The following is a 13058-nucleotide window of genomic DNA, read 5'->3' on the forward strand; positions in this document are numbered from 1 at the left end:
CAATCCACACTTGGACCAGTTCACACCAGGAGTCCCACTAGAATTCCCAGCAGCTCCCTCGCTCAGAGCCCAAGGTCCAGGATCACCTCTAAGAGGGTAGTGGACAGCCCCTCAAGGTAACCTTCACACTCAGAGTGAGGACCGCTGGCTTTGCCTTCTCCCCTCAGCTCCCAGCATCCCTTCAGCTGCTGCTGGAATTGTGTTTTCAGAACCTCAGTTTTGAGGAGGCCACCTTTTGAGAGAGTCCCACCCGGGAGAGCTGGGCCATGCTCACACATTCTCCCTGCAAATAACTCCCTCCCAACACACACCAGCGCGGGTCGGCCTGGGTCCCAGTGCGCTACAGCGTCTCCTCCTGGGCTCCACGGTGAACACGCTGGTGCTTGAGCAGGTGCTGCTTTTGGCTGAAGCCGCGGCCGCAGGTGGTGCACAGATAGGGCCGCTCTCCCGTGTGGTTGCGTTGGTGCCGCGTCAGGTTGGGCTTCTGGCTGAAGCGGCGGCCGCACTCGGGGCACGGGTAAGGCCGCTCGCCCGTGTGGATGCGTTGGTGGATAGTCAGTGCCGACCACCACGAGAAGCTCTTGCCACATTCATTGCAGATGAACTGGCGGGGCTCGCTGGTCCCTCGGCCCCAGGACCCTTCTCCGACTCCCTGTGGACGCTGAGGGCTGCACGGTGGTGCAGCCACGCCCTGGGGATCCTCAGCTTTGGGTTCCGGGATTGGCTCTGCACCTGTCACCTCAGGCCCCGGGCACAGCGGCTTGGCAGCAGTAGCATGAGCACGTAGGTGGGCGCGTAGTGCAGTTCGGTTGGGGCAGCTCTTCCCGCAGCTGGGACAAGGTAATGCCTGGGCGCCGGGCATGTGTGTGCGCTCGTGTTTGAGCAGGTGCTGCTTCTGTCGGAAGCTGCGGCTGCAGTGCAGGCACTGGTGCGGCCGCTCGCCCGTGTGGTTGCGCAGGTGCCGCGTCAGGTTGGGCTTCTGGCTGAAGCGGCGGCCGCACTCAGGGCACGCGTAGGGCCTCTCGCCCGTGTGGATGCGCTGGTGGATGTTCAGCGATGACCACCACGAGAAGCTCTTGCCGCACTCATTACAGATGAACTGGCGCTGCTCACCGGGACCTGACAGGCCTAGAACTGCAGTCTGTGTCCCTGCATGGCCCCACCAACGCTGGCAGAGCCCCAGCCAGGCCCACTCCGGCCGTCCCCGGGGAAGTCCCCGCTGCGGGCGACAGGCCCGGTGTGCCACTGCATCCCGGAGCTCGTGCAGACTAGTGTGCGTGCCCTGGCGGTCCCGGGCATGCGCGCGCTGATGGATGCGGAGACCCACCTGGTGGCGGAAGCAGCGCTCGCACTCGGGGCACGAGTGGGTAGCGGGCCGGGAATGGGTCTTCTGATGCTTGAGCAGGTGCTGCTTCTGGCTGAAGCACCTCTCGCACTCCGGGCAGCAGAAGGGCCTCTCGCCTGTGTGGTGTCGTTGGTGGCGCACCAGGTTTGGCTTCTGGCTGAAGCGCTTGCCGCATTTGCCGCAGAGGTAGGGCTTCTCACCTGTGTGGGTGCGCTGGTGAATCTTCAAGGACGACCACCAGCTGAACCGTTTTCCGCAGTCCAGGCACACAAAGTGACCCTCGCCGGCAGAGAGTGCCGGGCTCAGGGCCCCGGGGGCGGCAGGAGCTCGGCTTGCCAGCCCTGCCTCCTGCTCAGTGTGAGGGGTCCACCTTGGACCGCCAGTCTCCTCCTGCGTCCCCAAGGCTCGAGGCTTCCCGGTGGTCTGGCATGGCGAGAGGCCCCGGCGCTGCTGGAAAATGTTTTCCTTGTCTCTGTCTGACAGCACGGCTTGCGGCACCAGCGTCTGCAGCAGCCACTCGGGCTTCTCTTGCTTGATCTTCATCACCAACCCGTGGAGAGGGCACTCCTGCTGGCAGGATTGAAGGGAGGAAAGGCCAAGGGCTCACGGAGAGCTGGAGAGGTGAAGACAGAACAAAAGAGAAGGATGTAGGGGGAAAGAAACAAAAGAGAAACCAGCGGAGAGGGACTAGAGAGTGAGGTTGGGAAGCGAGACAAGGAGCAACATCCAAGAGAAGAAAGATGAATGAAGTACTCCACCGCAAAGGGCAGGGGTCCCCCAGACACTGGCTGCGCACTTCCTCTAACCTGAGGCCCAGGAGATGCAGGGAAGGTTGAAGCAAGCAAGCTAGGGAAATCTCCAGAGAACAAGGAGAAAATGGCCAAGTTCATAGCATCCCTACGGATCCCATTTCTAAAGGGATGGAGTTTGCCGAACAAATAGCATGTCCAGGTCTCCTCCAGTGGGGGTGGCCAGACGTTGGATCACTGCCATCACACTGGCTCCTTGGTGAACTTCTAGAAGTCTCCTTGTACGTGCATGATCCAGAACAATGCACACCAGCCTGAAGCTGCTGGCCACCCTCAGGGATGATGTAGATGACAGCAGGGCGGGACGCAGGGAGCCAAAACAGCCTTTGCTCTGTCTGTTACCTGAATCTGTGAGAACACTCACATTTTGTAATCTAAAAGTCCTTTAGATTTATAAAAGACATGAAGAAAAAAAAAAAGCCTCTCATCTCTAACCTAGTGGCCTTTAGTTCTAAGGCCACAAAGAATCTAGTCGCCTTTGTTATGTCTGACCATCGCAGGGTGGGGAGGTCGTGGGAGAGGCCTGTAAGATGCCAGTTCTTCTGCTGATCAGTGTGCTCTGGAAGTGAGCCCCCAGGGGCTTGGTCATAAAAAAATCATTTTTTAAAATACGTATTTTTTTTTTAATTTGGAAGGTGGGATTTTATAGAGAAAGAAGGCGAAACAGAGAGATCTTCCACCCACTGATTCATTCCCTAGATGACTACAACAGCCAGAGCTGAGCCAATCTGAAGCCAGGAGCTTCCTCCAGTTCTCCCACATGGGTGCCGGGGCTCAAGGCTTTGGAACATCATCTGCTGTTTGCCCAGGCCATAAGCAGGGAGCTGGATGGGAACTAGAGCCACTGGGACACATATGGGACGCCAGTGCCACAGTGCAGAGAATTAGCTTGCTGTGCCACTGCATCGACCCAGAAATTATTTTACTAAGAGGAAACATTTGAACATAGAAATGCTGACTTAAACTACAGAGTGGCAGAGCTTGAACACCCAAGTCCTGATGATATGCCCTTAACTGAAAGGTAGGCCAACAGAAGTATCAATGGCACTGTGTGTCCAACAAGGCAGCCAGGTAGCTCATTCAGAACACACTCGACAGCAAGGGCATCACTGGTCCAGAGTGACGGGGTATCGTACAGTGCCTCAGCATCCCAGGACTCCTAGCTTTGCCTGGCTGAATTTGCTTAGGGCATGAACCAAGTAGTTGCCCTCCGACAAAAAGATGACCCTTGGGTTCTCTCAAGTCCATGCGGTGAAGGGTGAATGGCAATCAGGCACGTGCCCCAGCTGAGTGGCAGTAAGGACAGTCACTCAGGGTGCTGGGTAACCATCACCATCGGCTATTTCAGGAAGTGTGCGTCACCCTCTGAAACTCTGCACCCATGGAGCGGCAGTGCCGACTTAGCACCTTTTTATTTTGTCTACACCATCCCGTGTGTGATGACTGCATAGCAGCATCATAGTATCTGGACTCCCTTCCGAGGGCAGACCAGGGCTGAATATTGCAGCCCTGAGGGGATGAGTCCTGGACAGGCTCATGGTCAAGTCCCCGTGCACCTCTGTGTCAGGCCACTTGTCCAGGAGATGTGGAAATTGACTGCTGTACTTTACCACACCTGCCTGAGGTGTTAGCTGTTAAGGACTGTCACCCCTAGGGACCCCAGGAGCTGCAGCTGCCAGAAATGAAGACGCTGACAACAGCACTTGCTGTGTCCTGCTCTCCTACCCCATGCTGGTTCTCCAGATCTCATTAACAGCAGCCCCTGCTCTACCACTTAGAGGATACCTCAGTTTCCATACTCTGTGTGTGTGTGTTCACCTCCTGCAGAACTAACAGAATGCACTTTGTCATTTTTTTAAAGCCCCATAGCTTCTGACTTTGCTCCATTCTTTCACATTTTGACTTGACCTTCCAAGATCCTGGACCTCTGCCAGCATGTCGATATGCTAAAAGGTACTGATTGAGGGCAGTGAATTCACCTTGGCCATGGAGAGGACAAGGGCAGGCAGGCCTGGGAGGGAGAGGCTCCTTCTCCACCCCCGTCTTCTATGCTGTTACCAGCTAGGTGGCTCTCTACCCCTGGGAGCCTCCTGAGGTGTCAGCAGGGGCTACGTCCCAGATCTGCTGTCTGTGGGTGGGATGGGAGGACATGAATTGATCTGTGGGAGAACAAAAGCCAGGATGTGAGCCCCTCTCATCTTAAACCCTACTCTCCCTGCTTTTCACAAAGCATTTTAGATCCAGGAGTTCGGCTGAAATGTGCAGGATTTTTAATCGCATGCATACCTGCCAGGCAGGTCAAATAGGTATAATTCCCATTTCAGGAGGGAGAAACTAGGCCAGAGAGGACTCCTGATGTGCCTCAAGCAGCAGAGGCACCTGAATGGTAGAACTGGACAAAAACCTGGCAGCCCCTTCTTCTAGACACCCCTGCCAGGGTGCTGCGGAGCTGTCCACCTGAACGAGCATGGATGTATACAGCCAAGCCCAGCCCTTGATGTACATGGAGACTTAGCTCCACCCCCCACACCTTGTTTTAATGCCCTAAGTCTTCAGGCCTGGAACATGGCAGGTGACAGACTATGCCTTGCCCTGCCTCACCCCCTTGCCATTTCTACTAAAATAGCTCCTTCTCAGCGTAGCCTTCTACACAGGCACGGACCTAACGCCACCCTAAGCCTTTCTGCTGCCTGACATGGTTTCTGCTTGTCTATTTATTCCTCACCAACACATGAACAGGAAATGTTCATGCTCGCTGCTGAATGCACTAGACCGAGGACGTTGCCTGGCCTGCAGAGGGCACTTACCAAACATGCTGCCAGCCACTGGGCTGCCACTCCGGGAGGGGCTCATGGTGGCTTCTCAGCTCACTGTGTCCACGCTGGCGGCACAGGGGGTCTGCGCTCATGGTGCCCACGCTGGCAGCACTGGGGGGGTCTTTGCTCACGGACCACACTGGTGGCCTTAGGGGTCTGTTTTCACCTGCCTGCGCCCAGGATGCAGCAAGAACCTGTGGCCTGGCTATCTCCCTGGCCACCCATTGTTCATCCCTCACACTGCCAGGAGCCCATGTCCTCTTCTAGGCACCCAGCTCTGTGACTACCCCTGGCCCCAGAGAGCCGCATGGCACCCAGGCAACCCTCTTCCTGTCCCAGGACCCCTTCCACAATCTACAATCTGGGGACAGGTACTCACATGCGGAATCTGCACCTACAGAGCTAGTGAGGCTGTGGACTGGGGAACAGAAGTCTACCAAAGAAATAAAATAAAACAAGAACCATCCCCCCTTACTCTTAAGGTCCCCTACAGTTTAGCCTAAGAATGTGTGTGTGCAGTGTGTTACCGGCTCTGTACAGGGCAAGCTGCTCCATCTGTAGATTGCCTGGGAGAAGGGCCACATTGCAGTATCTCCATACATATTCGGGGGAGACAAGGGGAAAACCTGTTTTCTTTATCTTTGGCTTGTGGGCCGACCTTCTCCAGGTTGGCAAGAGATTTTCTTTGGAATTGTTTTTCCTGACAGGGGCCTGTTGAGCCTCCTCCTGTGGCTGCTCACAGACCCTAACTGGCTTGGGGTACAGCATGAAGATGTGCAGTGTGTGCAGTGAGGGCTGAAGGGCACTGAACCCTCCCCAATGCTCCCTTCCTCCCAGGCCTCAGGGAAGTCACACTCCAACGGGACTTATGGTCCCGCAAGAGAGGGACCCAAAGACTTGGGGTCCAGATGTGGGCCATGAGTAGCCGGCCAGAACAGAGGGATGGGCTCAAGCTACACCCCACAACTGGAAGGCCCTATGCCAAATGGAAGAGGGCTCTGTTGCACCTGCTTAGCCTTCCAGGCAGTGACCACAGGTGACAGCAGGGCCCCATCCTGGGCGACTGATACTGGCCTCCTCCTCCTGCTGCCTTGGCCCCTCTGTCCCCGACAGCACCAGGGCTCAAGGGAGAGCTGCCCTGTCCTCGTCCATGGAGGAGTACAAGTAGGAGTAAAGCAGAAGGGGACACAGAGGACAGGAATGGGGGTGCTAGGCCACATCTCTGGAGACCCTTCTCCACCTGTGTGCTGGAAAACAGCACCAGTGGGCGTCCTGCAGCCAGAGCCCTGGGAGAGCCACACCAACAAACTCCTCTCCAGCTCACCCATGCCTCCGGGCGGGGGAGGGGGGCCCTCCCTTGGACTTCTTTTCCATTCTGCCCCTCACCTGCTGTGCCACTTAGCCCTCCCCTCCCTCCACCCCGCTTCTCTAGCTCACCAGCCTGATACATCATTCAGCTGACTGGAGGAACGCCCAGGAAACAGGCTGCCCAGGAAAATGCCCTGGCAGGAAACACAAGCCGAAGGCCTCTGAAAGGCCACTCAGTCCATCACACGGGGATGGTCCCAGACTCACCCCCCTTCCCTTCCGCTGCTCAGTAAGTCCTGGGGCAGAGGCCCACACGCAGGAGATGAGCCTGGAGACATGGTCCTGGTCACCTTCCCCCTTGCCACCAGCTGGCTCTGAGCCCAGTCCTTCCCACACTGAGCTGATAGGAAGGCCTCAGCTGAGCCCAGCTGCCATGACAACTGCCCCACCACACAAAGATGGGATTGTGGTCTGCGACAGGTGGCGAGGCCTGGGGGCAGAGGAGGTAACAAAGGAGCTTTGGTTGAAGCAGAGGCTGGGGTGGGGGGCAGGGAGGGGACAGATAGCAGCCAGGGTGAACAGCAAGGCCACACGCCAGGGCAGACGGCTCAGGGACCTGTGCAGACCTCCCCAAATCTGCCCAAATGACAGGCCCCTGGAAGAGATTCGGGCCCCAGGTGGTGAAGGAAGAAGTGGACCTCTCGTATCCTTTGTTGTCAGAGCAGCAAGACTGCCACAGGTACTGCCTCCCCCAGCCCTGGCCAAAGGGCCAGCCATCAGGTCCCTGGCAGCCATCAGTTGTCCACTCACACCAACTACTCTCGCCCTCCTAGGAGACCCTTCCTCAGGTCCCCTGGGCCCTGAATTCCCTCTCAGGTGGTTGCATCCTTGCCAACCACAGCCTCTTCAACCCACCCTCTCCTCACAGGCTCTGACCTCCATATCAGGGAGGTCTCTAGGGTTTGTGGAAAATAAAATCAAAACTATTCATTTACTTCAGTGCAAACATTTTGAAATCCATGCATGGTCTTTTCATAACCCTATGCTCCCCAGGAACTTTCTAAAGCCCCCTTGCTCATCCACAAGCAGTTCTGCTTTCCCTGTAGGACCCTCACTCATCCAGGCTAGCCCCCAGGGAGCAGGGCAGGATTCTCAAGGAGCCAGTATGCACTGCTATGCCAGGTGTGCACTGCTATGCCAAGAGCACCTCTAGACTTCAGACGGGATGTGTCTCCTTGTTTATCTGTGGCATGTCTTATGGAAAGAGGGACCCTACAATGACAGATAGCGTGTCACCATCGGCTGAGCTCTATGCACTGAAACTTGGCACACATCAGCCATGTCATCTACCATGAAGGAAGAGATGTCAGTATCAGGGTCACACATCTGCTAAGTGCTGGGGCCGCAGCTGACCTAGGGCGAGCCTGGCCTAAGCTGACTTTCTCAAGAGGCACCTATGGCCAAAGCAACCTTGAGCTGCCAGGCTCTCAACTTCAGGAGTTGGGCTTTGAGACCCACAGGTGATTAACATTTAAACATTTGTTTTCTTCATCACACCAGACACACGGCAGAGAATTTTTTCTGCTTTTGCAGAAAGGAACATGCAGAAAGACCTTGTTCTGCCCGGTGGCTGGCATGCAGTAGATAACTCAATGTAGACAATGAGGGAAATGGAACTGACGGTGGACCCTAAGGAGGCAGCTCTCCATCCCTTCCCACACACCCCTCCCCGTGGCCAACACTGTTCTCCACCTGTTGTGACTTCCATGCAGGCATATCAGGAACTGATGCTCACTCCAAATGCACACACAAACACACCTACATACAGTCATATGAGAATTCGTCAACCATGGAAAATGGATGAAAAGACAAGTTTTTTTTTTTGGATACAAAAAAAGTTTAATCCAGACATAGCTTTTATTTTTTTTTTATTATTCATGAACTTTTGAAGACCCTTGTATTAACTTTTTTTGCACAGCAATGAGCTTATCTTTTCATTCCATTTCCCATGAATGTATCCAAGGACCTCCGTATCTAAGTTCAGTTACTAAGGACCTCCGTATCGAAGTTAAGTTCAGTAAAAAAATCAGACTCATAACACACCTAAGATCCAGAAAGACACAAATGTAGCAGTATGAACCATGAGTCCTGCCAGCACACAGCATCACATGGCACACCTGTGCAAGCAGAGATGCAGATCCACCATGGCACAGGTCTCATGGCACGCTCACAGCCATCCTGCCTCACTCCAGGGGCCAGCACTGAGGCAGATGGGGCATACCCATGACAGGACGGAAGGCCTGGAGAAATGAGTCACCCTAAGTTTATCTGGGCTGGGGGAGGGCAGCTTCAGCTAGCTGTGGAGGAGGTAAAATGGTGGAGAAACCCCTGGGAAGACAGACAGTGCCCAGCACAGCCAGGGTAGCATGCATGCCTTCAGGCCTGGCCCTAGGCACCCAGCACAGGCAGCAGCAACAGCCCCTTTTCCCTTCAGCCCTCTTTGGGGGAACTGAACCCACCATGGAGCTGGCTACTCAGCAGAATCTCCCCAAGGCTTGTGGGGGTCTTTGCCAGGCTGTTCATCTGGGTGTTTCCACCCAGGATCCCAGACCTTCCACAGCAGACTCCACCACTGGGAACCAGGAGTCTGGAATGCTGGCCTAACTGCCAGTAGCCAGCTGCTGGGCTCTGGTGAGTCACTTTAGCTCTCTGAGCCTCAGGTTGTTGACCATGGCGATGCCTAAACATACCTGTCCTGCCAGTCTGGTCTGCGCATTAAACAAGGCAAGTCTGGAAACACAACATGCTTCCCAAACCCTATAAATCTCTCCCATGATTAATCTAAGAACAGCCCATGTCCACATTTTACAATCCCCTACCCACTAGTGTCCCCTCTGTGGCTCATGCCTCCTAAACCAGTACTACATCCCACAGCTGCAGAATCCCAAGTGGGACCTCCACACCCCACTCAACATGGTGGGAGGAAGGGGGCTCCTCAGGGCTCTGGACGAGGCACTGCCTGGCAGAGGCCTCAACTCACACCACCCCTACACTTGTGGGTGTCCCCTCCCTTACCAGGTCCCAGCTACACAGCCCAGCTTCCCAGTGCCATCTCCCATGGTGGCTCTCTCGCTCCTCCCAGCCATGGGCCCCAGGCCTCATGGCTAACCTGCTTCCAACGTTCCTGCCCCTGTCTTTCTCCTCCACCAACCCCAGACCTCAGGCTGCCAAATACGCTGGTCCTCCATCCCGGGAGAGGTAACAGAGATGGGGAGCAAGGGACAGGGCAGCCCAAGGGACCCCTAGAAAGGCTGAGCTGAAGCAGAAAAGCCACCGAGAGGCCTAAGAGTACTGACTGGGACTGGGCTTGTTTCTGGTTAGCCATGTGACCCTGGGCAAGCCTCCTTCCTTCCCTGGGTCCCCCAGCTTCCCTGCTGGTGGAAATGGCAATGCTTGCTCCTACACAGAAAGCTGCTACACCATGTAGAGGGAGGGCAGCATGAAAGGATTTTGAAAAAGGAGTCTCTTCAGATCCTTGCTGTCACCAGCACCCTCCTCAGGCCCCATGTTTTAAGAACTATAGCTCAGGGCAGCCGTGGCACTGACAGTCAGCCTGGCTCAGCACCTTCATGCTGCATCCACTGGCATCTCCAGGACCATGACCTAATTCTGTTGCAGCTGACCATGCTCCCTGAAGCCCCAATTCAACCCCAGCCCAGATCCTGAGGCACCTCTTCCTTCCAGGACTTGTGATTCCAGACATGAACACCATGCTGGGACCATCCTCCCTGCAAGCTCCACCCCCACCTCTGTCTACACTCAGCACCTGCTATTAGAGGACAGAGGTGAACTGAAGGTTCCTTAGCCTCAGATTTGATACTCAGGAGCCCTCCCCAGGACTGGGTGACCCTATGTTATGTTCTAAAAGCAGAGAGCAAAACCAACCTTCAACAACCCTTTGAACAGTATCCCCTTTTCATGCATAAATATTTTTGTTACCCCTTACTGGATTCAAAGGACCTCAGGACACATAAGAGGTGTATGCCCTTGTTGGGTGAGCAAACTCAGACCCAGAGAGGATACTGCTTAAAAGCCAGATCTTGGGTCTTCTATACCTATTCAGGGCTCCTTGATCCAGGATGCTACAGCCCAGGAAAGCCCTGGACACCTCTGATGCCTCAATGGAGACCTCACTGGTGCCCTTGAGGGACTCCAACAGTCATTCACTTCAGGTGGCCACCCAGGACTAAAGGTAAACGTTCGAACACTCAAACGTGGACATGCTTCTACTTGGCTTACGGCGTGTGGGTGGCAGAAGTCTGATGGGGATGACGACTTTGACATGACATGGTTCTGGTCCTGCTTAAGGGATGGGTGCCTTAAAGCTAAATCACCTTCTTCATTCTCAGCCCAGCGTGACATATACGTGCAAAAGTTAAACTGACTTAATACCATGGTATCTCATTCTTGATTAAAAACAAATCATAGCCCCTACACTTTCAGATCTGGCTGCACATTTCTTAGCAAGGCCACTCAAAGTCTGGCCCCTGCTCCTTTTGACCCACTGTCCTCCATGCTCTTTAATATTGGGTTCCTGGGCCTTCTTTCTTTTCCTCCTGCCATTATGGCAGAGAACTAGGGTTTTTCTCTCTTGCTTTTTCTCCTTCCATGATGGCAGAGGATCGCAAGGTCCCCTCCCATCACTAGGATGGGAGTCTCCTTTCTCAACTTTTTCTAATAAATCTTACTTTAAAACTAAAAAAAAAAAAAAAAAAAAAAAAGGGGGTTCCTGAACTTGCCACCTGCTCCCAAGTCTGCATGCCTAGGACCAGTCTTGAAACACCCCCACCAAACTCTGCCCAGCCCAGATCAGCTGCCACTTCGCCCAGGGTGCTTGTGCTAATACGTCAGCCTCAGCCAGGCTTCTCTGCAGAACCACCCAGCCTCATAACACCTCCATCAGAACATCATTATCATTGACAATATTTTATCTGTCTCAGCAAGACTACAGGCACCTTGATACAGCAGTCTCTCCTCCCATGTAGCACAGGCCCTACATATAGTCTAAACCATTAATAAAAATGACCACGAAGAAACCTTTAAATGAATTTCAGTCCAAAACAGTTTGGAGCCTGTAATCATGGAATCTTGGGGCTAAAAGGTTATGATGGACACAGGGACCCAAAGGAACAGCTGACAGTGGGTACTGGACTGTCATTCGGCATCCGACCTCGGGGCTCTGACCACACCCATCTCCAGCTGTGGCTCCAACACCCACTCCAGGCTCCATCTTGCCCAAAGGACAGTGTCTCTATATCCCCCACTATTACCTCCACAAAGGAAGAAGTCCCCACCCCACCCCATCCCACCCTACCCCACTGACACCCGGCTGCTGTGTCCAGTTCCTGGAGTTGAGACTTTGGAGACACTTCCTGACAGGTACACACTTGTAACCTGGATGTGGCTTTCCTCCCACTCTTCTTGACCCCAACCCTAGCCCCACGCTTGTAATCACAGTTATTGCGCACCTGCTATGAGGTATTCTGCAATCAGCTCTGGAGACCCTGTCCAGGAGCTGGTCTCTAGCGGTGGGGTGGAGGGGGCAGCCACAGCCGGGGAACCCAAAACAACCGGACAACCGGACAGCTCGGGAGAGGCCTAACGCAGGCGACCCTCCCTCCTCTTACCACCCAGTCTGCTCAGTCAGCCCTCGGTCCTTGCGCCCTCACTAGCCTCCCTCCTGACCTTGCTTGCACTAGCTTGCAGACCCACCCGTACCCCCGGTACAGGCCCTGGTTGGTGTGGAGGAAAGTTTGGAGTCCAAAGGACTGGGGTCGCGCGGGGACTCAGAGGTCCCTGCCCCCGCCTCTGCGCTCCAGCCGGGGCCGGCTGCCAGCAGCGCAGGAGCAGGGCCGGGCGCCGGGCCACTCTTCGCACCGCCCCCCTCCCGCCCGAAAAGCAGAGGGACTAGGAGGGAGGGGCCAGGGAAATAAATACCTTTGACTGTGTGGCTAAGGTTAACGGGAACTGCCACCCCGGGGGCGACTTGGGCACCGGGCACCAACCCTGGCCAGTCGCTGGGGGGCAGGCGGGGGGCGAGCGTGCTCGCTAGATTGGCTGACAGGCCTGGTCCTCCCCAGGGCCGCGCCGCTACTCGATTGGCTCAGCCTCTCAGATGACCTGACCGGTCCTATCGGAGCAGCCCGCGGGGCGGCCCTTTGTTCTCCAGAACCAATAGCCTGGGACGCGGACTTGCTGACCTCGCCCCCTCGGGGATCTGGGGGGTGTGGGCACAGTTAACGGGTTCGTGGCCAGGAGGTCGCGGCCCTGCGTGGGCAGCACACTGGCAGGCAGCCCCTGCCTGCCGAGCCTGAGACCCCAGCGAGCCTGCGGTCTGCTTCCTGCATGTTCTTCACACTGCGTGCTTGGGAGCGCTCGTTCTGTTCCGCCCAGTGCGCTCAGCGGTTATTCCCTAAGTGCCCACAACATGCTAATTCCCGCAGTGCGCGCACTGTGCTGAGATCCCTGCCTATCTTCCAGCGCGCTGTCAGCTCTGATGACATCTTCTTTCTCACCTTAAAACTGTTTAGTCAGTGGCACGATGTACGGTGCGTGTGCAACACGCAGAGATGTGTGCCTCACGTCCGTGCCCATGTGCTGCAGAGGTGGTGTTGCCTCGGTGCGGGACAAATGCCACTTAGAGTTCTCTCCACTGGAGAGAGTGGGTCCCTCCTCCACCCACAGGGACCCTCCATCCATTGTGTCTCCAGCTGAGGGTAC

The 13058-nt window shown here is 55.4% G+C and overlaps 1 protein-coding gene across 1 annotated transcript; it reads right to left on the reverse strand.

Annotated features, from left to right (window-relative positions):
• Positions 1-260: 260 nt before the first annotated feature.
• ZNF775 (zinc finger protein 775) lies at positions 261-3537 on the reverse strand. Its single transcript, XM_041001948.1, has 2 exons — positions 3517-3537; positions 261-1915 (listed from the first exon to the last, which is right to left on the reverse strand). The coding sequence occupies exons 1-2, from the start codon at positions 3535-3537 to the stop codon at positions 341-343; spliced, it is 1596 nt and encodes a 531-aa protein (XP_040857882.1). The 3' UTR covers positions 261-340.
• Between the last annotated feature and the right edge of the window lie 9521 nt (positions 3538-13058).

This window comes from Ochotona curzoniae, unplaced genomic scaffold, assembly GCF_017591425.1.
Source record: "Ochotona curzoniae isolate NIBS_2020 unplaced genomic scaffold, NIBS_Ocur_1.0 scaffold_2476, whole genome shotgun sequence".
In the NCBI taxonomy this organism is placed as follows: domain Eukaryota; kingdom Metazoa; phylum Chordata; class Mammalia; order Lagomorpha; family Ochotonidae; genus Ochotona; species Ochotona curzoniae.